General features: G+C 41.5%; 1 protein-coding gene across 1 annotated transcript; it reads right to left on the bottom strand.

The window, feature by feature from the left end:
• Window positions 1–1,263: 1,263 nt before the first annotated feature.
• Window positions 1,264–25,151, bottom strand: sv2ba (synaptic vesicle glycoprotein 2Ba). Its single transcript, XM_080489199.1, has 13 exons — window positions 24,871–25,151; window positions 20,163–20,864; window positions 13,688–13,868; window positions 10,703–10,854; window positions 10,234–10,367; window positions 8,442–8,531; window positions 6,607–6,720; window positions 5,842–5,930; window positions 5,545–5,709; window positions 5,095–5,228; window positions 4,791–4,991; window positions 4,452–4,611; window positions 1,264–2,838 (listed from the first exon to the last, which is right to left on the bottom strand). The coding sequence occupies exons 2-13, from the start codon at window positions 20,638–20,640 to the stop codon at window positions 2,655–2,657; spliced, it is 2,082 nt and encodes a 693-aa protein (XP_080345325.1). The 5' UTR covers window positions 20,641–20,864; window positions 24,871–25,151; the 3' UTR covers window positions 1,264–2,654.
• Window positions 25,152–26,963: the final 1,812 nt, after the last annotated feature.

Below are 26,963 nucleotides of genomic sequence, written 5' to 3'. Positions count from 1 at the left end.
CTTTCATTTAGAAAACACAGTCACATCAGGACAGAAAATTAAAATTCATCCCTTTGTCTAAGCTTAGAGTTAATCTTGAGCTTCATCATCAGTGTGTGACAGGTGAAAGCTCTGCATCTTGTCCATTTAAAATGTCTTACGTTTATGTGTTTTGTATGGTTTGCCAGTGAGGTTATGTTCAAAATGTACCTTCCTCTTAGTGTATAACGCAGGGTGGACAGACAACTCGTCCACAAAACTGCAAACCCTGGACAATTCGTCTGTGTGATTCTGGACTTCTCGTCCATGACAATTTTTTTCAGCATTATTGATTTGAAGGATTTCAAAGTATATTTGACCCCAAAAACATGCATGTGTAATAAGGTCGACAACATCGTGTATCTTTAACCTCTTTGATATGGCAAGCGGTGGATATATATATATATATATATATATATGTGTGTGTCATTATGACGTAGTATTTAAGGTTAAGGGTTCATCTGAGGTGTGAGCAGGCCAGTGTAGGTGTGAGGGAGGTGTGATAAGCTAAATTTGAAGAATTTTCAAGAGAAACAATATTTGGACATATACCATATAAATGAGAAGCAGTGAAATAATTCATTTTAACAGGTTCATGTAAAAATTCATCTGTAGTTATTTTCATACCCAACACCGGCAAAATCTTCCAAATTTAAACATCTGACCTTCACTGAAGCAGCTCCTCTCACTCAAGAGAGACTCAGATGATAATAATTTCCAACAATTGTGCATATGCTTCTGTCACAGTATCTGTATGCTCATTCCCTCATCAACTTCCTTATAAAAACTGACTTTAGCTTGGGATGTGGCAGACAGGATTTTATTTCTTCATTCGAAATTTTAACAAACTCCTGCCATCACTTTCACAACTGCTTGACAATGGATTAATTGTGTCCATACAGAGCCAAATAGTAAACATAGGCAAAACAAATTGTACAATTAAAATATGGAGACACATTTGCTTTAATGAATGTGAAATATTGGATGTATTTCCTCGATCCCACAAACTAAAACGTGAACAGGTTAATGGGCAACGCACAAAAGAGAAAATGCATTTCCTCATCTGGCTCTCCACAACGTTTATCTGCGGACTTTAAGGTATTTTCTATGTTGTACCTGAAACTTTAAATTTGCCATCGATCATCTCCCATATTGTGTTTCTTTTTGTCTTTTCTATATTCAGAATAGTTTGCTCAATGTCAGTGCAGAACATTTTCCAACATTTAATCAAGCAGGAAACTGGATCACGAGCCCTCAGCTTTATTCAAGTCATGGTGCAGCTATTATACAGCTAATATACACAGGTCTATATGTACAACAACGAATACAGTAGTGGAAGTCAGACTGTTGTGCTTTCAGAGAGTTCACAAATGTGTGGATGACATGCATTTACACAGACAGACAGACACACAAACACACACACACACACACACACACACACACACACACACACACACACACACAAACACACACAGCTCTGTCATGCCAAAAAAGTAACACGCTCCTCAGAAATCTTGACACATGTTGTCAGAAATGCGGCATGTTCTCCAAGTCAGTTCTCCGTCTGGACGAGAAAACGAGAGCATCATATCAAAACATCTAATCTCGCACGTTTGTTGTTTTTTTTTTACTTGTTAGAAAAGACGAAAAAACAAATTAAACAATAGTTCCTTATGCGTTTCGTTTTTTTTTCATGGCAAGATGTGACAGAAAAGACTTTGACTCTACATTATAACCAGCTACGAAGAAAACCACACAGCTCTACCGTCGAGGGCAGACACGACGTCTCGGAGTCGAGGACAAGACCACAATAACAGAGAACGATCCAGTCGGGTCTGATTTGGATTGGCTTGGAGAAACAAACGGTTGAATAAAAAAAAAAGAAAAAAAAAGAAGAAGAAACAAATACTTCCTACATTTATTACAACGACCCGTCCAGGTTAATGTCTAGAAAGAAGAAACGGAGTGACAGCTAAAGAAGACAACAGACACACAGGACAGTGCAGAATAAATAAAGAGCAGGTGGACGATGGAGATGAGATTATTGCGGCTGTGAGAAGAACAATTCAGGTGATCGCTATAAGTCTTCTCTGTCTCTCCAACAGGGTGGGGCGCAGGGGGGGGGGGGGGGGGGGGGGGGGGAGGGGGGACGTAATAAAAGCACAACATGGCAACATGAACTACATCACTCTTTCAAGTACAGACACATTTTTCATCTCAGATTAAATCTTGTACACAAACCTCAAACAAAACAAAAAGTCTCTATGCCGTGTGTGTGTGTGAGAACGGAGGACGGGGGTGGCGGAGGGGGAGGGGGAGGGGGAGGAGGGGGAGGACGAGGAAGACTACGTTTACATGATGTGACGGACATGCTGGACAGCCTGAGGAGCTCACTGGGGGAAAGCAACCACAGGTTCATGTAGGCAACCAGACAGGTTTCAACATTTCTTTTTTTATATAATTGCATCACCATGACACAGCTCAGAAGCACAGCTTGCACAACATGGCTTTCCTTTCCTTGTCTCTCTGTCTCAGTTGAAGAAACTGGTACTTTCATGCACTTTCACTCCCCCCCCTTCCCTTTCTGGCTGGACTGTGTGTGGAGGCCAGGAGGCTGCAAGAGTTTGGCTTTTTTTTTAAGACAGGATTTTCTCCCGGGTTTCAGGCAGCTTCAGAGCCACCAGACCTCCGCAGACCAGGGCGGCGAAGGCCAGGAAGATGGGGATGATCTTGGTGATGCCGATGAAAGCTGCGAAGATGAAGCTGGCGATGATGGCGGCAAACTTGCAGATCCCGTTGAGGATGCCGAAAGCTGTCCCTCTGCAGAGGCACAGGGACAGAGACTGAGTGAATGGAACGTGCTCGGGAATGAATAAATAAATGAATGAAAGAGTACATCTGGAGGAAATTGTCACGTGTTTGACAAAGTTGAACAGGGTCATTTCATCAATGGTTGCGTGTGGTTCTAATTGACCACCTCATCTGTCAATCATTGTTTAATGTTAACATACATTAATGATTTCCAAAAGGAGAATAAAACTTAACCGTGTTAGTGATTTTAATGGGATGGGAAGGACGAGACTTATCTTATAAAGTAGAACTAATACTGTTACAGTCTGTGATAAATAAGGTGTCGTTTTGCATCACTAACGCTGTTTCAGATTCTGTTTTAATATCCCACAAGCTGCACTGACAGCACAGTGTGACTAAGTCGACATTTCCATCATAATATGTACGTTGTCAGTGGACAATGAAGAAGACGTATGCAATATCTTTACAAAGAAAAACTATTAAGAAGAAAAACACATACATGATCTGAAGGATTAAGAGTTTGTTTTCCTCAATAGCCTCAAAGCTAAAGATAAGTGTCAGCCTTCAATCCCATCACTTTCACTCTTGATTCTGACAAGCACGGATATCTGGATATCTGAACCACGAACCGCCACCATCCAAAATAGAAGGATTACGCCATGCCATAATGTCACCTTAAAATCAATAATATCAGAAATATTGTGAATGTGATTTACTTTTCTTTGTATGCTTTGTAATATCGTAACTGTTAGGTGTTTTCCTTTGCTGAACTTTCACATGATTTTAACTGTAATGTAAAGCAAGCAACCTTGAACACTGAAGAATTATTATTATTAATATTAGTAGTAGTAATAGTAGTAGTAGTAGTAGTATGATGACACAAAGCAACAAATTCTCATTTCAGAAAATTGTCCCAAAGTTATTTAAATATAATGTAATACTTAAAATACTACAAAACAGCAATAATTTCCTTGTTGTATAAAACACGCCAGTTCTGATTTATTAAATTTTTCAGCGTTGAGATATTACAATTTAAATTTTCAAGATAAAGGCAAAATGATGGGTTTATGAAAAGCATCCTGTCAATGAGTTATCAGTTTTGCTGGAGCTACAGACTCACATGCATACTATATTTTAGTGTGTATTTATGGCTTCCAAATGCCCCAGTGCTTCTCTCCTGAATCTGACCGACTGTTTTCTGTAGCTGGATGCAGAAGAAAGACTCAACTGGATGAGAGAAAACACTTTTAAAATGTTTTTTCTTTGAACTCTGTGTGCTTTATGTTGATTTGCACACACGCGCGCACACACACACACACACACACACACACACACACACACACACACACACACACACACACACACACACACACACACACACACACACACACACACACACACACACACACACACACACACACACCACCGTTCCATCAGCAGAACTTCAAAGCCCGTCCGTCCTGCTGTGTGCAGTCACACTTGTTAAGCTGGTACCGGACATTTGATGTTTGGGTGAGGGCTTCACAGAATGGGAGGTTAAATGAAAATGGATGAGTTATGAATGAACTGTGGTCGGGTGATGCTCGCGCTGAAATTACGGGCTGGTTAAGGCCGGCCTGTACCTTTTAGATGAGGGGTAGAGTTCCACAGAAATGACTTCGAGTCCGTTCCAAGCAGCCACGCTGGTGCCATAAAAGAGACACTGCCAGCATATTACAGCTCCTTGACTGAAACTCAACAGCAGCAGGAAGGTGCAGGCTGACGACGCCAGCATGGAACCACCTGCAGGGATAAACACACACACGGTTTACCGAGGTCCTGTATCCACACACACACACACACACACACACACACACACACACACACACACACACACACACACACACACACACACACACACACACACACACACACACACACACACACACACACACACACACGCACACACACACACATCTCACCTATGATTCGGATCCTGCCTATCTTGTCCATAAACAGCGCCGAGATGATGTTGCCAGGCAACACAGCCAAACTTCCCAAGAAGCTGACCATGTAGATGACAATGTCGTTCTCCTCCTGGAAGTTCAGGTGGCAGCCTTTCTTCGGGTGGAGGAAGGTCGTGTTCTCCATCCGACAGTTTTTGAACTTTTCCTGCCACAGATCTGGAGAGAGGGAGGAAACAGAGTGTCAAATGAAGCTGGAATATGTCACTTTGCCTAAAAAAACCCCAAAAAAACTGTTTTTTATAGGAGCCTGAAGTTGTACCTGTGTTGTAAAAGATGGTATTTTTCAAGGTGCAGTTCTCAAAGAAGGTGTTGGTTGATTTAATGTCCTCGAAGTAGCAGTTCTCAAACAGAGAGCTCTCAAACTTAACTGACTTGATCTCAATGTTGGCGAATCTAAAAGGAAGGAATCACACAAAGCAAGTTGTATGAAATAACAGCAATTTGTTCTATTTATAGTTCAAAACATACAAAGCCCCCAAAGTTTTTAACTTTGTCCACCTCCACGTCCAACTCCATGGTATCATATTTCATTTGTTGGGGCTCATCGCTCTATGGTGAACGTAAACGGTTATTTCGTTTACATTTCTATTTGAATGACAATGTTTTCTACATATGAATGCAGCCGTGCAGAACGCAGTCAAGAGTATTTACAATTCCATTTTGAGAGGCTATATGTAATTGTATTTCAATTTCTATGCTACATACATACTTGTCATGGACATATTCTCCTTCCCGGTGGATCTGGTTGACCAGAGAGAAATTAAAGTGGAAGCGTTCCACTCGTTCTCGGTGGAACACGCGGACCTTGGACTCATATTCCTCGTATTGCATGTACTTGATCATATCGGGGAACCAAACTCCGAGCCCATGGTAGCTGATGGACACAGACACAGTCGAAGAAGAATATCTCTCCAAATTAAAAAACAGTGGATTGAATAGATCAGGGACGAGGTGCATTTCATGTGAATCTTTCAGGTTAAGTTTCAACCGGTAGTAAAGATTCTACCTGAAGGCCAAGCAGAACCACACGATGACCAGGAAGAGGCCTTGTAGTCTGAGCTCTGGAGCTGACAGAGACATCACATTGGCCATCACCTGCAGGAGGACAAAGAAGGACACACAAAGGAAACAGGTAGGTTCATTCATCCACAAATCTTTTAAAACGGCTTTATCCATAGTCAGAAGCTGGAACCTTTTCCAGCTGATAACAGATGAGGCAAAACCTGAACTGAGGCTCGTCCGTCACAAAACCACTTCACCAAAAAAGACAATGATGGAAAGTATTTTCTTATCCGAAGGATGTCAAACATACAGATCTAAAGTCAACACATCCTTTAAGAGGGTCTGATCCAGCTACAAAATATATTGTATAAAAGAAAAATAATAATAATGATAATGATAATAAGATAAAAAAAAAGAAGATATCCTCAATGAAAAGGACTTGCAATTCCTAATATTTCCAGTAGGGTGACGTGGAGAATGATGCTAAAAACCCATAACTGAGCAGCAGATGGCAGCAGTGAAAACAAGCCTGAAGACCAGTGAAATAGCATTAAGCATCAATTATTTTTCAAAAAATGTGTTAATTGAATGTAAATTTGTTAAGAGTTTCCATGTATTTCCTTGAACAAAAAATAATATTTTTGCTCCTCTGGCTCAAATATGCTAAAGATGCACTGTATTTATCCTTTGCGTCCTTCAGTAGTGTCTTTAATTTTTTCTTCTCTGGTCTGGTGGGAATGTGGGAGGAATGTGGTTGGAATCTGCGGACCTGCTGCAGCATGGTCATGTGTCGGACGGTCCAGCGCTGGAAGGCAGTTCCTGTTTCACTCTGGATCTCTATGAACTCGTCCTCCTGGGTCTGTGGCGTTGTGATGTTGGTCACCTACAAATAGGAAGAAGACCAGATATATAGTTAGTTATCACCATCATGTCCATCTTTACAACAATCACAATATTATATCTTTATTAGTTTTTAGTTTCAACCTGGATTAATTGTAACTAAAGGCAGTCTAAAGCACCCTAACGACCGTATAAATTCTCTCTAAGTGAATGAATAGAGTTACTGTTGTACTTTCACTCTCACTCCCTCACACATCGAGGCTCTTCCAGGTACAAGCTGTGAGGCTGGCAGAGACAATCAAACCGTCTCTGGCTGACCAAACCCTGCTTTACTGATCCCTGGTGGCACACACTAGTAATGAACTGTGATGGATTGGCAGATGCCGTTCAAACCAGTTAATTTAATCTCCTCTTTTAAACAGGAGTCTGTCTTCAACAGAACCTGTATGTACGTTAATAGGAATATTTAAATATGTAGCTTGTTTGGGGAACAGTTCATCACATACAAACAGTATTTGTAACAGTATCTCATTATGGTATTTCTTTTTGATATACTCATTATACAATTCTTGGTGTTTGTGATGCTAATTTCAGCATCATGTTGCAATAATTGATAAGAGAATATAACAGAAACATGCTTTCCTCCATACACATTTAGTTTATTTATATCATTTTGAGTCTCCTCTCCACTCTGACTTCCTCTCCACACGTCTGATTGCTGCTTCCTGCCCTGATGTGTTTCAGCTGTGCCTGAGTGTGTGATTGTCTGCAGCTGGTGACTGTGGTATATATTGGGCATCTTCTGTATGAGTTGTTTCCCAGTGTCTCAGCGTCTTCTGTGAGCTCTATGATTTTGTGTATTTTGATTTATTTATTTATTTTTGTCGTGATTCAATGACATGAGCTCCTGTTCCATCAATGCCTGTATCTCATGTCTTGTGTCCACCTTCCAGAAAGCATTAACATTTTGTGGTTCTTTTATTTGTAATGTGTGATTTAGCCATCGGTGAGATGAACACATGAAACCAGTGGATACACATTATGACATATTCATTTACATATTAGAGAAGGATGTCACAGCTAAAAGCATGAAGGTATGCTTGCGGGACAGAACAGCGCCAAGTTAGCAGTCAATCTCTCCATATCATCCAAAATATAGCTGAATTTATGTTCATTAGGTAATTACAGGCTTCCTTCACTCAGATACTTCATAGAACAAACTAAACTGCATCCTCAAGCAATAGACTGTGATTGTGAGTCAGTTTTCAAACATGTTGCTTAGTTACTAAAAACAACCTGCCTGCTTAAGACTCGTTTAAGTGAGGACGATCGGCTTAAAACTGTCACTTTTGTGTTCGTTCCTTCTTTACCATGGTGGTCTCCAGCACACAGATGATGAGCTGGACACGTTGGTGGAGAAAGTTACCAAACATATTGGAGTATTACAGTAAACAGAAAAGATCGTATTACGAATCGGTAACAAAATGTGAGGTGCAACGCCGAAAATATCTGATAATAAAGTCAGTAGATGAAAGTCGTGGTGAGCCAGCTGGCTAGATGCATCTTTGCTGTTATCCTCTATATTAATGTTGTAGTCCTCTTGAACAATATGTACAATGGAGGTTTTATAGCCTTTGTTTTTCTTGTCTTCTGGTTTCGAACTCCTTCATGCAGCTGATTTCACATGATGCATCCTGCCTGTTCGCACAAACTGTTTATTGGCTGAGCTGATTAAAATATCGCCAATTGATAATAATGTCTTACAGTGAAAACTCTCTCGGGCTCTCCTTTGGCCTTCCAGTTGGTGTCATGAACTTGTCGAAGGATCATCCACGCCTCGTCATGTCTGGCATTCTGAAAACAAACACACAAGCATGAATATATTCTGCAACCACGTTCCACGAGCATCCTGTGAAATCTGTTTTGATACGAGAGTTTTGCACCGATTACCGAATCGTACTAAATATAGAAACGTTTAATCAGTGGTTTTCAGTCTGTCCACTCAGACTTTCTCACATACTCTGGAGCCAGACACACAGCCGAGCAACATTATGTTCCCATTAGGCCTGGATCTTATCAGAAAGGGGGTTGGGGGGAAATGTGTGATAAGTTGGGGGAGTGCTGCAGCAGTAACATACAAACACAATACCACATGTGGTCAGGGGTCTGACAATGTCCTGGATGACAAACAGGGGCGGGTGGCATTGGGGTGATGACTTCACAGCTCTTCGCTAGCTTTGCACAGCAGTGGGATGTTGCCGCGACGGCGGGTGACTCAACATTCTCAACCAATCGCTGCTTCACGTTTGGAACTGGGCATCAGGAAACTACAGTGACACGCCACAGTTTCACCACCCTTGGATGTTTTGATAGGAATCCCCCGAGGAATAACTAATAATCGATTTTGACAGATTAATCTCAATACACGATGTGAAAAATGAATATATGGTAGGTTTTCCTCAGGGTGGGGGTTTTCATGAGCTTTAAAGAGATAATGCATTTAATCATGCTTGATTTTAACATTCTCACCCAGAACATTTCTAAGACAGTTCCTTTCTACGACCCCCGTGTGAGACGTGGCTCATTACGGTAGCAGGGTAACGGATGTGATGCATGAAATAAATGAGAGTGCGTTGCTTGGATCAGTGGATAGAAAGTATCAGTCTAAAAAGAACTGTGAATAAAAGTGTGGATAAGTGCAAGGCTGTGTGCGTGAAACCAAACAATTGACGTATCACCCAGGCAAATCATCTCATCTCACTGCGAAACAGGCTTCGTTTACACTGACCTTATTCCTTCTGTTATATTTGTTATATTTCTCCTGATTGCACTCAGTTACTGTAACACGGCCTGCTCCAGGCACATTTCCACAACATCCGCAATATTAAACCATTTTTTAAATTATGTGTTTATCTGAACTCCTGGGTATCCTTTTTTTTGTTATTATTATTATTATTACTACACAGTGAATTTTAGACCTCATTTGTTGTGTTTAATTGCTGCTAATTAATCAGTGACTGGACCTCAACAGACAACAGCTTCACTGCACTCTGCTGATCTCCATTTCACTAATTTTCGACCAATATATAATCATTCACTGGTGGTAAAGTGGGGTCAATTATCTTAATTAATAGGAAACTGGAAACAAATTTCTCAAAATAGCTTAAAGAGGTTTTCATTTGCAAATTGTTATTGTAAAATCCAAATAACATTGAGTGTGTTGCTGTAGTGCACGCTGAAAGACTTCTGTATCTTGTTTTTTTTTTGCATCATTTTTATATTGGGGGAATACATCCTGATAAAATGGGACTCCTTGAAGATAAGAATAATAGTTATTTCCTTGAAGGACATATTTCAAGGAAATTCAAAATGTAAAATAAGAAAGCCAACAAATATGATAATTTACCAATAATAGATGAAGACATGTGGTTGTCTATAAATATCTATAAATACCCATTGGGATAAAATAGAAAGTCCTGTACTGATCAGGTCTTATGTTTTAGGGTTTTATCACCCCCAGACTTGCTCTGGATGTATACTGCTAATATTTTCGGACCTCCAGCAGGAATCGAGGGCTCTCCGGCATGAAGATGACGCCGATGAGCGCAGCCAGGGCTGGGAAGAGGCACACCAGGATGAAGAGCCTCCAGCTGTGCATCTGGAACTCCGAACCGATGGCAAAGCCCCATCCTGGTGAAAACAACCAGAACACCGGAAGTTATTGAAACTCAAGATATGTTCACACCAGGAAGAAGAACAGAAGAAAAACAATTACATGCAGCTGACTGAGGAGCTTTTTTCAAACCTAATGTTTGCATGAAATATTAATTTAGAACATAATTGCCACGATAACTTTCATGCCGACTGGAAGGGAGGAGAGTCCACAAAGCTCCCGTGGTGAATTGAATTTAAATCATAAGTTCTGCAAACACAATGACACTCTATGTTAACTCTGTATGAGTTAAAAGCTGCACAGCCTATTTCTGCTTGACTGTTTATCTGTTCATGTGCACTGTGCAGGTTACCATAGTGCGGGATGATTCCCCAGGCGGTGAAGGAGGCGTACAGACCCCCCAGCATCCAGAACATGCAGAGCCAGCTCAGGTGCTCCCCACGTTTATCCATCTGCAGGAACTCTGTGAAGTACGTGTACACGATTGGGATGGAGCCGCCGATTCTGGAGGACAAATCCAAACATGAGAGTCTCACCGTCACCGTCTCACAATCCTGTGTGTTCTCAGTTACTGCTGCCGCACTTATGGTTAGACTGATTAGCATGAATGAATGAATGAATGAATGAATGAATGAATGAATGAATGAATGAATGAATGAGTGAATCGGATTTTGTTAATTTTTGCAAAGTTGTTTGTCAAAAAAACATTTCCATGTTATTTTTGTTTTGCGTGCACGCCATTTTCAAAATCTATTAGGTCGAAGAAGGATAAATAAATAAAATACTTAATTAATAAACAAATTAATTGATAAATAAAACATTTAATAAATTAATAAAAAAGATAAATGGATAAATAGATAAATTAATAGAAGCATAAATAGATAAATAAAATGGCTAAGAGGAAAAAAAATGAAGTAAAACCAAAAAAACTAATTTTGAAGGTAACAACATCCAACATAGGTGAAACTACTAGAAGCTTCAATAAAAAGAGAAAAAGAAAAAAAAAAACAACAACAAATAAACCCACCTAATGATACTAAAATCACTATAAATAGTGAAAAAATAATCTAGTTTTATTATAGTTAAAACTATTAAATGCCCTTTAAAAAAATAGCCTTCAAGTATCGATGAAGCTGCTAAACACGGTTGGAAAAACTGTATTGTAATTAAAACATAAATTGTACTAATAAAATGACAGATTTAGATATGTCAAAATGTTACAGCTTCATGAACTTTGCTATTGTCATTTTAAAGGTAAAACACGTTTTGCAGCCCCAGATGAACTTCATTTGTTGGAAATTGTTGGCACATCTTCAAAAACACTCAGAAGTTTAAATGAACATTTCTCGTAATGCAACAGGTTAATAAATTCATTTGTAATATGAATGTTGCAGGAGTGTTTGAAAAATATGTCACATTTCACTACAGAGTAGAAAAAACGTCAGTGAATCATTAAAAAAAAACACATTCTTTTATCCATTGATCCAAATTTCATTTGATCTTTGTTATTTCACACATTTGTTCTAATTTGTCCAATTTGTAAGATAGTGCTTTTGCCAAATGGATATTTGTGATATTCGGCTACAAAATAAGTCTATCAAATGTAAATAGATGCGTATGATATTGTTCTCCTCTAAACTCATATCCCCTTCCAATATAATCAACACCGCTGTCACACATTACACTTCAGACCTTGTTATTTTCTTTCCTTTAATAATGTTTTGTTTGACAGCGAACTTTTAGTATTGGTTCCAATTAGAGAGGAAATGACTTGAAAATCCTTCACACATCCTCAGAGTAATTTATTTGTGGCTTCAGATTGCTGATCAGGAAGTTGCCTGTGTTAATAATGAGGTCATGATTGCATCAGTGTGTTTCATTCTTTTGGCTCGAGCCGTTTTTTTTCTTTTCTTCTTTTCCTTCCCCAATTAAACTTCCGAAGAAAAACCCACATAGTTACTAAGACGCCACATATGACTGTTAATGTCAAATGACGAGTCTCTATGTCAGGGGATTGCTGATCCATTAGTTTGCTCATTGATTATTGTTCGGTTTTATCATCCATGTTGGGTTCATGTTCATGTTTTGAGCATTTGCGTTATCAGCTCTGTCTCATCACTCCATATATTTGTCATCCTCATAGACTAATAGCAAGTAGCTGCCAAGTCACTGTACAGCTCTGCTTGCTCTTTGCATTTGGAGTAACCAGTAGAACATATTGCTGATTGCTGATGAGTTTCATAAACCTCATTCTCTGCATGAATCTGCAACAGCTGAGTTTTTCATAAAAAAAAACCCCAAAAAAACAAACATCCATATTAGATGTGTGGCCAAACTCAAGCTTCATGTGTGTTTGAGTTGCAAAATCAATCGGTGCAATGCAACATTCTCACTGCAAGGTGCCGGCAACAGCAGGGAACTGAGCAATAAAAAAAAGGGAAATGAAAAGCAAGCAATGAGCATTGTTCACTTCTTTTAATTAGTGTGATAAAGAAATGCTCTGTTGGTGTAAATAAACAGGGATCTCCTTGTGTGCACTGTGCAGTCGGGTGTTATTGAGGTGGTATGAACAGCGTGGAGCGGCGGCACGTGCCAGCACGTTGCGCATGGCAGCAGGTGCATGAGACTGTGCAGTAAAACCCTTTTTTATTGTATGCAATTTTCCTCCATCGGTCCTACAGGCGATGGTTTAAAGGCTTTAACAACACTTTCCCACATTTTTCATGGAGCTGAAGGCCAAGGTGCCGTCAAAGTTCTCTTCACGGTAATAACAAGCCAATGAGACACAAAACATGAGCTTGGTTTTTTTTTTTTTGTGTATAGAATATCAATTAAATGAAACCAATAAACTAAAATAAAATAATAAAGCCCATTAAACAGGAGGCCGGCTGTAATGAAGCGTTGTAGTTCAGAGGAGTTGTTGAAAGGAGCGGTCAGTCCAGCAGATGCACGGCCCTTTTTATCTGGGTAAGCATTAACAGAAGTAATCATGTGGCCACAAATTAAATTAAATTGATCAGGCCTGTGCCGTAAAAGCTCTTGACCATACTTGTTGGAAACATTAATTCAGTGTAAGCAACAAAACAAGGCCATCAGCAATAATTACAAATTGACTATGAGAGTGAAATCTAAATATATAGCAGGGTTCAGCAACAGTTGGCACGCTCTGGCATGATAACTGCTCTGGGGGAAAAAAAAACCCCCAAAAAAACCTTAGTATGCCTATTGTTTAATAGATACCTGATGTTAAATGAGCAAATATAAGTTCCCACTGTCCAGATAGTGTTAAGAAATTCTATGTCCAATCACTACAAACGTGAATGAGAGAAGATCTCACCCGAAGCCGGAGCAAAACCTGAAGAAGAGGAAGAAGCCGTAACCCTGAGCGAAGCAGGACAGGAAGGAGAAGACCAGGTCGATGGTCAGGACGTAGATGAGACATTTCCTCCGGCCCATTTTGTCACACAGGCCACCCCACACCAGCGCTCCCACCATCATGGCCACGTACACCAGCAGACCTGCGCACACACACAAACAGAGATTCATTCTGAGTGCCAACATTAATCCGGCTGCAGAGAGAAGTTCAGGCCTTTTGGATTTGGATCACACAAAAAACACAAACCTTTTAGATAACAGCCACTGTAAGTGGAGGACATGGCTTTGGGAAATGTCACTGTGTTTTACACTGGGATTCTTTATGCTGAAATGTACTTTACTAAGGTGTGTGTACTAAAACATAGGGGAAACATTTGGAATCATGGTTATTTATTCATTATTATGCTGTCATTTTCACATTTGGCCCAATAATCAAATTTTAAGGAGTCTCACGGTTCTGTTTTATATCTACACTTTTAGAAACACATCATGTTTTGTGGAAGAATTACATTATTACAATTCCATGACTTTTTAGTGTTAAACTGACCAAAACAGACTTAAGGTAGAATGTTTAACTAAAAAGTAAAATGTCAGGTGATGCAATTCCTGCTGTATTTCTGTGTTATTGAGTCCTGATTGGAAACACTGCTGCCTGAGTCCTCACACACAGAGAGAAGGTGGATCACATGGATCCGGTTCTCAGGTCTTTCCACTGACTTCCTGTCACAAAGAAAATAGAGTTAAAAACCTTTCAACTGGTCTACAAATCTCTGAAGGGTCTATTTCGGTAATACAGGCCAAATCTTCTGTTGTGTTCTGAACCATCCAGACCTCTCAGGTCATTTGTACCAAAACGACGTTCTGTTATAGAATCAAACATGCAAACTCTGCTTTTAGTGTTTATGCACCAAATATTTTGAACAAACAAGCAAACTGAGGCTGGAAAACCTTTCTTGCCACTTTCCAGTAAGTATTTTTTTCATGCTGCGCTGTATCTTTAATGCTGGTCCTTTTTAGTTCATATATTCAATGGATTTTTCTTTCAGGTGCTGATTTTTAAAGAAAGTAATTGTGCCTATTAGTGCCAAATGAAAAGAAGATTATGGAATTGCTGTTAAATATATTCAGGACAGCATGAGTTATTATACCACCTCTGCACTGTTTCTATCTGGCCCCTGATCAACACTCTTTATGTAGGGCAGTATTCATAGTCTCCACCAGGGGGCTCCCTTTACCCTCACATGAGTCACCAGCAGCAGAGGAATCATCACATCTTCTACTGTACTCCCCCAGTGTGACGCATCCTCACATGTGAGCTGCCATCAATATTTCTCCACATTTCTAATGACGTGACGAGAAAATCCAAGCTCTGACTCACGCAGCATGAAAGGAGCGCTCCACTTCCTGTCCCCAAGAAACCCCACTTTCAAAACCCGATTTGAGCTTCTTCTCCACATGCAATGACAGCAGATCCGGTCGTCTGTGTTGCTTTGTGACATTTCATTGTTGCTCCGATTACATGTTCATGCCGCATCACGTCTGCAGTCTCACTCAGCGGGCTGCCTTTTCTTTTAAGGTGTAGGAGTGTTTTAACTGTGTCTCCTTTAACTGCACCCAGCAAACAAGCGGCACATCTTCAATGCAATGACGAGAGTAATCCAGCCTCCTGTGTCGGGACTCAAACCCTTGACCTCAGACATCCTCTCACGTACGACCCACAACTCCTCCCTGCTCCATGTTTTTACTACACAGCCCTAATTACGGAGGGCCTAAGCAGCTTAACGGCACGTGGAGCCATAGTGTGCACCTTGGTGGTGGATTACTCGACCGTCCAAACCCCGCGGTGCTCCCACACGCCAAGTTGCACGGCTCATTCAGCAACGAGCCGCTCGGGGCCCCAGGAGACGGAGTCAAAGCTATCATGTCAGCCTCATATCTCGGCCAAGTCGATGCTGAAGGCGACGGGTATGCTTTGGATATTTGCATGGACAGGTTGACGGGACGGCCTCGTCGTCCTTCAGCTGAAGGCCCGGGATCTGTCCCAGCTGCTGGAAGCCGGCTGAGGTGTCCTTGAACGCGGTGAAGACACTGAATCCCCTGAGGGGAAGGGAGCATTTATCTTTCCCCAACAGTATTACAAGCGAAAGCACTGTATGCGCATTTGTCACATCTGCAGGAAAAGGTGAATTAATCCGTTGGAAATGCAACAACAAAGCTTTATTTTTTTTATTTTTTTGGCTCAATAAATAAATCCGTGAAGAATGAAAAATGCTGACACCTTGTATTGAACTAGGTCTTTCAGGATAAATCGTAGCCCGCACAGAGTACGGAAGTCTTATAAACACTATTGTACAAAAAGATGACCTTTTTAGTGCATTTATTTTCATCTACAGGTTATTCACCATGGTTGGAGCATTTCTTCACCTCAACAACATCTTTCAGTGGAGCTGTTATAATACTTTTACAAATGCGTTGACATGTATTCAACAAAGGCAGTACCTTCTCAATTAAAGAAACTACAACAGAATTCAACATTTTGTCAGCCGGTGAAAGCTGTCCCATTTTCTATCTGGATGGTGCAGCTTAAAATGAGTGGAATTAAGATTTTAAAAAGTTGTAGGAGGAATTCTTTATTTATGTAGGTTTGAAAGAAAGAAATATTAATAAGATAGCAATAATTAGCCCAGGGCTTCTTAGTGCGGGAGAATTTAAACCACATTGCCCCTCCAGAATGACTGGGACTCCTTTCGGGACGTCCCAGAAGTTACAAGGCGGCCCAAGGTTTTTCGTGTTGCGAGTTGTCAAACTAAGCCAAAATAATTAGCTTTTTTAAAGACACTTTGGCCCCATTCACACGACGTCTGTTTACATGGTAACAGCAGAAACCGATGTACTTATCCGGTAAGGCCAGTCGTGGATGCTTTGAGAACATTTCGCTGTAAACATAAACTATGGTGAGTACGCAGACATTCATATGGACAGATGATGCAGTTGGATTACGATTACCACGACTCTTAACTCTAAAACTACCAAGTCCCAGGAGAACATGGACTGGGAGTCATGACACTTATTGTTCATCTACTTGCGCATGTACAGAAGAGCTATTTACTACGTCGCAGCATGTTCAAATTGTTGTGTTTTCCCCCACTTCCATGGAGCTGGAGTCGGAGCATTTTCCAAAAGTTGTGTTTTCATTGGCTCCGAGCACCATTGAAGTCTTGGAAAACTGCCTCTGGGGTTTTGACGAATCCGACATCAGAGAAACACGCCACATGAAAATAAAGTTTAGGAATCACTGATCATTCGTACCGGCTGATTTGAAACATTTGCCAGAAAAGCTAATTGGTTTTCCTTGGACGTATATTTAACTTTTTTTTTTTTTTTTTTGTCTTCTTCACTAAAAACCTCAATTATTCCATTGCTTACATTTCAAAAACAAAATCCGATTTAAGACCCACCGACAGAAAAAGAAGTCAGCAATTTCAAACTACAAATTCTTCACAGAAAATATCCTCAGAAAAGCGAAAGTTCTCACTTTACAGATGTTTTGCAGGAGTGACATGAATTCATGAGCTGCGCCGCAATAACAGCACGGCCGTGAAAGCAAAGACATTCAGAATGAAGGGATTCAAAGCAGGAGGCAAGAATCATAAAACCATCTCATAATTTATGCATAACCTTTTTAATTGCCAGTCTGCTTTTATTCCAGAAATGTATCAGCTGCAGTGCAACTTTAGCAATTTCGCTCTTCCTTCAGATAGTTGGAATGATATCAAGAGTGGGATTTAAAAGCAGGCAGAAGTATATTTTCTTTGCCTCCAGCATTGTCTCTCTCTCTATATGAACTCCTTCTATCTTCCCTCTGCAGATTAGACAACATAACCACCATTAAAGGTAAGTGCGGCGAGCCTCCTCGCGTTAACAAAAGGTTTGAGAGTTTCTCCGCCATCCCAGGCGAAGGTTAAGATTAAACACATTTCTTCTCCCGTGTGTGAGCTGAACAGAGCATGAGCATGAATCAAATGGGATCATTCTGCAGATCTGCTTCATATTCTCAGCCAATGATGGGCGCTCTCCCCCCGCTCTGCACAAACAGACGCTGTGATTTCATTTTCGCCGGGCCTTCCTCCCGCTACCACAGCCCGTCAGAGGCCCGAAGCGTATCTGACAGCTCTGCACCGGGCGCCGCGGGCCGCCAGGATCTCTGACTGCTGCAACATGCTCCATATTAGCCTGGGAACACACGCTGAATACAATCACCGCCGGGTTCCTCATCAATCTCTCGCAACGCTTCGTCCCCGGAGCCTGTTGCTGAGATGAAATGAGCGATGTGCAATCTGCCACAGCTACACACGAGGTCTGGGAAATAAGGTGAGGGGGCCTTTAATTTGCAGTTTAGTGGTCTGCGCAAAAAAAAAACCAAGTGAGGAGCAGCCGTTTTGTCTGCTGCGTTTGCCGGTGAAAGTTGGCTCGACGCTGCATGTGGATTTCTGTATAATTTTGCAGTAAATGCTTGGAAAGGAGCAAAGCTAACAGGCTGATGCACTCACAGAGTCATTTAAATGACACTTCTAAAACCTCCAGTCCATTTCTGTGTGTACGCGACACCATCGAAAAACAATAGGAACCCTCAAGTCAACTTACTGCCAGTGAAGTTAATCTAGTCGCTTGTAGTGGACACACACACATTATTGTTGATTACATTGCACACTCCTATTTGCCTGGAAAGTTCTTTCCTTTCGCCCTAATTTGCCCCAGCAGTCAGCCTCCCCACCCCCCCCACCCCCACCCCTGTTTCCATCGGACATGGTGTCCTGTAGCCACGTGCTGTCCAGATCCAAACAAAACAGGATTTTGTTCCAGCCAAACACAACAGCAGATCATTTCACTGATGGGATCCTCCTCCCCGGGTAAAGATGGGAACTCTTGGACAGATGACTGCAATTAGCTATTCTCGTAGGTTTCCAAGAGGCTTTATATCTGTTGTGGAGAAATGTGTTTGCTTGTTCAGTTTCTAGCTGTGCTCAGCTGAATGGTGGGAGGCAGTCGGTGTCAGAGCCACGGTTGCTGTACAAACTGAAACATTAGAGCAACGTATGCTGGACGGAGGGTTCTAAACAAAAGTACAAAGTTTCTTTACTTTGACTTGTTGGTGCTCTTTCAAGTGTGTTGTTGAATTCTACAGTTCTACAGCTTCCTCTCTTTTTTCTGGTGCCCTTTCAAATCAAAGCTTTGATCAGTTTTGTGATCTAAAGTACCAAAATGTGCCACATTTGCATTATTGTCACCATGTTGCTGACGCCTCAAACTGCAATAGCATGAAAATACACTATCTGTTAGAAATTAATACTAACCGGTGGTGGTGCTCACAGAACTTCAGCACCGACTGAAAGAGATGTTACCTAGACTATAGTTTATCTGCTAACTATACACACGTTATGTGGATTTGAGAGTACAGATACTGGCCTCTACGTTAAGGTAAAGTATGATTACTCAGCTCTGTAATAACTGTGAGATTCAGATTCATCTGAGAGCAGAGCGACAAGGATGAAGTTTCTTTGTAAGCCAACTTGAGGGTTAACGTGCTTTTGAGACGCGAAGAGCTGCTTCAAAACAAAACTTAGATTTTTGAAGTTTTTTATTTGGAGGACTAATGTTCACAGTTGAATACAGTTTTTATCTTTTTGCCTTGTAAAGTTGTTAATGCGGCTGTTCTAAGAGAGCGGCTCAAGCACAGGGGACACATCATCAGGAGAATGCTGGGGTCATGGGGATGCCTTTTCCCAGCTGGATATTTTTTTTCTCTACATTTCAGGATATCTTGATGGAATAACACCTCGTAATTGGAAGTGAAAACGATGAATAATTTCAATAAAACACACATTTTTCTTATTTGTTGCATGTGTAATGGATAAAAGAAGAGTTCCCAATATGGATCTTGACTACCATTAAGATTACTTTGTTATAATGAGACAGCACAATGTAGTTGGAGCTCTTTGTGTGTGTGTGTGTGTGTGTGTGTGTGTGTGTGTGTGTGTGTGTGTGTGTGTGTGTGTGTGTGTGTGTGTGTGTGTGTGTGTGTGTGTGTGTGTGTGTGTGTGTGTGTGTTGGGAGTCATCCTCTCACACTTTGACAAGCTCTGGGATGATATAAAGCTGAAAAAAGTGCTACTGTGTCTGATCACTTCTAGTCACTTTGAAATATTACGGTCTGATAAAGCTGCAAATTGCAGTCACTGTGAAAAAGTAACTGTAAACAAAACCGGGCTGTGATGGCCCAGGTTGGTGCTGTGAATCAAGACATGTTCCACCTCGGGAGCCATTTTCAAAAAGTTGTGTTTTCAGTGGCTCCGAGCGCCGTTGTCGTGTAAACCGACACCCAAAACCCAACAGAAGTTGTCCTTTTTCACTGGGAAGCGAAGCCTCGGTGTGACTTACCCAGCAGGCCTTTGTCAGCGTTGGATATGCACATGTCTTTCTCGGCGCTGGGCAGCACGAAGCCCACCACGAAGCCGTCCACGCCGTCAGCCATGAGTGCGAGCCCCAGCACGAAGAAGAGCATCCACTGGAAGCGTCCGTGGCCGCAGTCCTCCATGATGGTCTCGTACTGCTCGGGCAGGTTGTCCTCCTCCTCCTCCTGCTGGACGGCCTGGCGGGCTTTCCTCCGGGCCTCCGCCCGGGCCGCCCGGCGTGCCTCCTTGATCTCGTCGGGGTGGGGGACGCCCTGGTACTCCCCCTCGTACATCTGCTCGCCCTCGTCCGCCCCCTCGGTGTCATCGCTGGCGGCGTCCTCGTCCTGCGGAGGGTAGTCCGTCTGGTAGGGGTAGCCGTCCTGGCCTCCGCCATCTTGGGTGTAGGTGTATTCTCCGCCTTCCGTCACCTGCTGGTTCACATTGTTGCGATAGGGGTCGTCCATGGTTCCTGCTGCGTGTCCGGGGAGCAGGACTGACTTCTCCTGGTAGCTGCTGGGTGTCGAGGAAGCTCAAGTTGTCGGCTATAATGGCATAATCCTCCCGGGGAGCCGTGAGTCGCTGTGTGTGGCTGCAGAGACGAAGACTGCAGGTCTTTGGACGGAAGGCCTCAGCAGCAGCGTCGGAAGACCGTTACCTCTGTTGATTTGAGCAGTGCTGCATGCTGAACCTGAAACACACCACAAATTGTCTGTCAGCTTTAAAACGAACACAAGAATACGCTTGTGAAACGGAGACATTGCTATGCAACGGGGGGCTCTTTTTAGTCGGCTCGCGAGCAAAAAGTCACAACAAGTCAAGTCACAATTATCGACTCAAAGGGCGTCGCAACACTCTTTTAATAAAAACAGTGAAGAGTACATCGGAACGCCAGGAAAGAAGAATAAATACACCATGCAATTCACCTACAATAGGTCATGCAAATATTTCTTTAGTGCTTCAAACCTCATCCTCTTTCCCAATTGAACCTCCTTCATGTAGTTTGTTTTCATTTGTTAAGCACTTTCTGTTCTAAAATAAGCTCTGGCTATTATTCTACAAGAATGGAAAGTGTTTAGTTGGGTTTTTTTTTTCCAGGCAGGACAGAGCAGCTCAGGCAGCTCGCCTCCCCTGTAGGCCGCCCGTCCTTCCACACAAGCAGATAATCTCATCGTCTCCCCGCTCAAACGCTCTGACGCCATTTTGATCCATCACACACGGTTTGCTGCGGCAGCGATGACACATTCAAATCCGTCTTGATTTTTGCAAAGTGACCAGAGGCACCGAACATAAATGACACACACCGCACTGAATTTCTGTCGCCACATTCGACATTATTAAGCGTGGTGCACGGCGAAGTCGGGCGCATGTGTTCGGAGAAAAATAAAAGAAGAAAAGAAAAAAAAAAGAAAAAATCAAGCAATTAGTAACCTGAGGCTGGATTCTCTGTAATTCTGAGATAACAAATGATGGCGGGTTGTGGAAACACTTTGTATCAGACAACCGTGCGCTGCCAGAGACGAAACACAATTCAGGAGAAATTGAATCCCTTCAGAGTCACTTGTGCAAACTGACATGAATTCCTGATTTGACCTTCATATGTAGTTAGAACCTGGAAGCTTCATCAAGTTCTTTGGTGAGTTGGTACAGCTTCATGTCAACCCTCAAGACCATGAGGGCGTTTTTAAGAAATTAGGCTTGGTAAAAGTTAATGATGCAGATCATCGATCACGGTAAATATAGATCAGCTGATACGGTAAACCAGCAACTGGGGATTGAATATGAACATTGGTGTCGCATTGGCAGAGGGCAAAGCGCTGTTATCACTGAACATCCTTGAGTGTTCATTGGTGGTAATAAGTCAGTAATAATCAAGACTCTTAGAAAAGTCAACTCTAAAAACTTTTCTGATGAATAGGGAGGAATATTGTCGAAGCATGTCAAAAGTATATTTTAAAAACCTACTTTATGAACAAACTAAAGGCCTGATGTACTTAATTGAACTTTATATTAGAGTTTCTATTTGCAAGAGAAATTAAGTTGTGTCCTGTTTTTGAAAACATTAATAATTACAGTCTAAATAGAGATCATGTTTTTCCACATTTTCCACCCATCGATAGTAATTGCATTTATTTCAAAACACAATTTTAAACACAAAAATTAAATAGAGTTTCATTACCATGACAATACATACGCCTGCATTTGCAATGACATTTGATTTAAATACACCGTCTGTCATCTGTTTATCTAAAACCATTCGCTTCCTCTGTTTCTTCAGGAGATTATTAATAATCCCAGCAAATTCTAGCAAAAGTGCATTTATTCTCTTTTTTGAATACAGATTGATGAAGTAAAAAATAATTCACTGTTAGGAATACAACCTTGCTCTCACAGAAGTATTTCTCTGTTTTAACTGATTTCACCAAATGAACACCATTCTTTTGACTTTTATTTATCTATTAATATAGTTTATTTTCATAAAATTGCCCAAACATTCACAAACCTTGGAAAACTTTTTTTTAATTTCTCCAGAATTGGATTATTTTGGGGTTTGACTCGATCCAGAAGCAGGTGTAGTCTCATCGTCAGACAGCGCTCGGTGTGGTTTGGGTTAGGCTGCTCTGGTTTGGAGCCAGGATGACGAACCGCTGTAATTTAATCCAGATTAAGACTCCAGATTTGTTATATTTATTTTTTTTTTTTTCATTTTGCCTCACATTATTGTTTCATCACAACAGAGGTGGTCGGGCGCAGCAGTGGATTACAGCGTCTGGATTTGTCCTCAATTAACTGTGTTTTCTGCTGTTTTCCCCTCATACTTTCCAAATCACAAAATCGGCGTTGAACACAGGCATCATGCGGTCATGTTGCCAGTGGCAACCAGAGAGAGATCGCAAGAGCACCATATGATCACAATCATCGTTTTTATTTTCTGTCTTTGCGTCGCTTGAATAATACATGACCAATTCATGGGAGAATGTGAGAGGGTGGACGCTCAGTGTGGTTGAGGGAAGTGAAGTTGCTTTCATCAGCTCGCTGCAGCTCTTTTCCTCTCACAGCTGGTTCTTACATAACTGCTGCCGTACTCCCTCCACTGCTGACTTATTGATCCGAGCTGGTTCTCACACCTATAGCGCGCACACACACACACACTCCTTCACAAGTCAAATCAGTATTTATTCCTGAATAGGTCATGATCCGTTTTCGTCCCGTTGTTAAAAAGTCAGATGGCCCCTGTGAAATCTCGAAAATCGATGTGAGTCCCGGGTTTAACAGGAAGCGCTGAGGTCATCGTGTAATTTACAGAAAGATAGTCCAGTTTCTCAAGTGACCTTTTACAGCTCTCTTCATTTATTAGTCCGGCTGAACTAAACTCTGTCGTCTCTGCTTCGCCCTGCAGTGGGCTTCTGTGAAAAGTACATATTAGTGCTCTGATATCGGAAATGGGAGTCGTGCATGCGCACATGCAAAAGGACGGGTCGTCTTCATCCGGCTGAAATTCACATATTTGATTCAAACTACCTGTACGACCGCAGCGCTCGCAGAGGGGTTCCACATATCTCGGCTGGATAGGACCAGCTTCTCTAACCTTCTCCTGCTGCAGGAAGATTGCAACTTACATGTGGGAAGCAGAGAAAATGAGTAAATCAGGAATCAGCTGCAGAATACTTCATTCATCATCTGCTCAAGTCAGAGTTCCTGCAATTTTTTTTTTTTTTAACCCCTTGGATGCACAAGTTGTCACAGATACATTACTTTCTAAATCATTTTGCAGATGAGACAGTATCATCTGCCCCTCAGGGCGACTCCATCACACCTGCAGTTTATACTGTATTTCTCTGTAACACAGTCTTTAATATCGGTTTTGGGCTGTTTTGTGTCCCAAAAGTAAACCTGAACTAAAGGTAGAAGAGTTTAAAATGAAGGCCTCATTAACATCCTATCACAGCTGTTTGAGCCGAAGGTGACATCAAGTTACCGCAAATATGCTGGCATGACCTTATTTACTCAATAAAATGGCTTTTCCAAGAGTTTGCAGCATCACGAATCCACTCAGCAGCAATGTGAGGAGTTTGTATCTCCTCAAAGAGATAAAACAAGTCATCTGTCATCTGTCATTGATTCATTCATTCGAGTATCTTGTGGACTTCATGAGCTGAGTGTGTTCTGGATTGTAGAAATCAACCATCACCACAGCGAGTTCATTTTAATCTCGGTTCTTCAGTGACCTCCAGAGGTCAAACGACAATCCTGTGTGACTTCTGGGAAACGAGTGGTCAGATAACCTGTCAGACACGTTTACTATCGAACAGTTTGTGTGCACAATCTGCTGCAAGATCCCAAAAATGAAGGCATCTTTATACATCTAACGGCAAAACAATCACTTTAGTATTGGAATTTACCCAAAAATGAATCGAATATAACAGAATTTGAAGCAACGAAGAGTGAAAAAAATAAAGAGTGACAGATCCAACTTAAATGCATTATTTGTGTTATATAAATGAGAATTAAAAAGAGCTGTTGCTGTGTTTGGTTCTTTAGTGAAAGATAACACTTTACAGCCTGGCAGGTATCGTTTCATCTCTATTATCTCGCTTTCCTCACATATTTATCTGACAAATACAAATTAAAGTCACAATAGTACTCTTTGTGGAGGAGGGGGTAAAAAAACAAAACAACTTAAAGAGTGATCTTACCAGAGCTGGCATTCCCGTCCTATAAAAATCTGTTTGAACAACACAAACATGAAATGAAAAAAAAATAAAAAAAGCTAAAGTCCAAGTAGCATTTTCAAATGTCCACAGCGTACATGACAGTTTATCCTGAGGCCGTGCTGCAGCCAAACCTGAGGGATTAGGAGCCCAGCTCAGGACCCCACCTCCCCTCCCCTCACACACACACACACACACACACACACACACACACACACACACACACACACACACACACACACACACACACACACACACACACACACACAAACCACCCCCTCCTACACTAGGGCTCATCCCCACAGGAAACTCCCCGGAAATGACCTCTCTCCCTCTCACACACCACCTCCTCCTCCTCCTCCTCCTCCTCCTCCTCCTCCTCTCCTCGGGTGATGGTACAGTCCTGTGGGTTGAAGCAGCAACAGGCTGCACTGGCACTGACTGCAAACTCCTGCACTCAACTCTGTGGGAAGGGTTTTGTTTTTTTTCTTTTTTTTTCTTTCTCATTTTGATGATCTCTATAAACAATCTTCCACAAAGAGTTCAGAGGTTATTATCAGCTGCCAGAACAGCAGCCCCACCGAGACTCAGATTCTCTATTTTATTTGTTTTTGTTCTTCTTCTTTTTTTTTTTTTTTTGGCTCAAGGACACTTCAGTAGAGTAGATGCTTGTTGTCATGGAAACATAGCTTTCAGAGTTGTGCAAGAAAAAAAAAAAAGAGTGAGCGCTCATATTTCAGATTCAATCCAAACACAGTTTTCAGTACCAGACCTGGATTAGGGGCTGGCTGTGGGTTTGCCCCGGCTCTTTGTCCCATAAGTAGAGGGTTGCACCGCTGCAATCACTGCATGCCAGAGCGGCCCTGAGTGAGACATTGGCTCGCCACGGTGGCTGCTCGTCCATCCATCGCCACTCGCTTGGGATAAGCATATCAGCCCCAAAATAAAAAATAAAAAATAAAAAAAATATAGCTGAAATATTCTTCATCCCCCAGAGCAGGAAGGAAGGGCTGCTGGTTTTTATTTCTTTGGGTGTGGATGAGCGCGGAGGTGATTATGGATGTGTCTGAGTGGCACCTAGTGCAGGAGATGGATAATCATAGCTCTCCTCACACCACACATCATTCCTGCGGTCCGCATACAGAAAATATACGGACTGTGATGGAGGCGAGGTCCAGTGCTGCGGAGAGGACAGCAGTTATGGTTGGCTGGTGTGGTGGATTCATGCCAGGCTTTTCCCCCATGATGGTATATTATACAATAATAATAAAAAAAAAAAAAAAGCATTATTATATATAGATGTATCAGCGAGGCCTCAGGAGACCTTCGCCCGGACCCATCTGCAGTCTCACAGGGCCAAAATGTCCTTATGCAGTTTGTTTTTACTGGGAGCTTTCATGCAATCCGCCGGTAATGTGAAAGTGGGAAGTTTGATACATCCATATTTTCTCCAGCAAGACGTTAAATCTCCAGAGTTTCTGCTGTGCACTGAACATTACGTTGGAACAAATTGAATTTCTTTAAGGTTTGATTTTTCCCAAGAAATCTAAAGAAATTAAATTCTGTTAGTATCAACTCGACTTCTGAAAGGCCACATGTTAGGAGAGTTAGGAGGGACACTGTCAGGCATTTTAAAATAAGATTCAACGTATTAAGTGAAAATCAGCATAAATTATACTTGTTTAAAGTTTCATGGCAGTGATTCAGAAACACAACTTGTATATTAGATAAACCGTGACGCTGTACAAGACCTGACACTGGGTCACTGCTCCTGGTATCTGTTTAAGTTTAACAATGATTCAGAAAAGGTTAAATGCAAAGGAAATTAGTACCCCAGTTGTATCAATACGGTATCTCTTAAAAAATAGATGATCACATGTTGACATGCTGTCAACATTCATGCAACATCTGGAGAAAGTGGGCAGGCGCAGGGGAAATAAAAAGGTGAAATAAAGGTCCATGAGACATTATTGAAAGTTGAATCATTGAAAGTTCCGCCATTAGAGGTTCAGAGAATGGAAAAAAAAAAAAAGAGCTTAAAAAGACCGTAATTGGTTTCAATATGAGGTTAGTAGCAT

The sequence above is a fragment of the Lipophrys pholis genome (genome assembly GCF_963383615.2).
Source record: "Lipophrys pholis genome assembly, chromosome: 2".
Classification (NCBI taxonomy): Eukaryota; Metazoa; Chordata; class Actinopteri; order Blenniiformes; family Blenniidae; genus Lipophrys; species Lipophrys pholis.
Note: the sequence above shows the minus strand (reverse complement) of the source record. Positions and strands in the feature narration are given on the sequence as shown.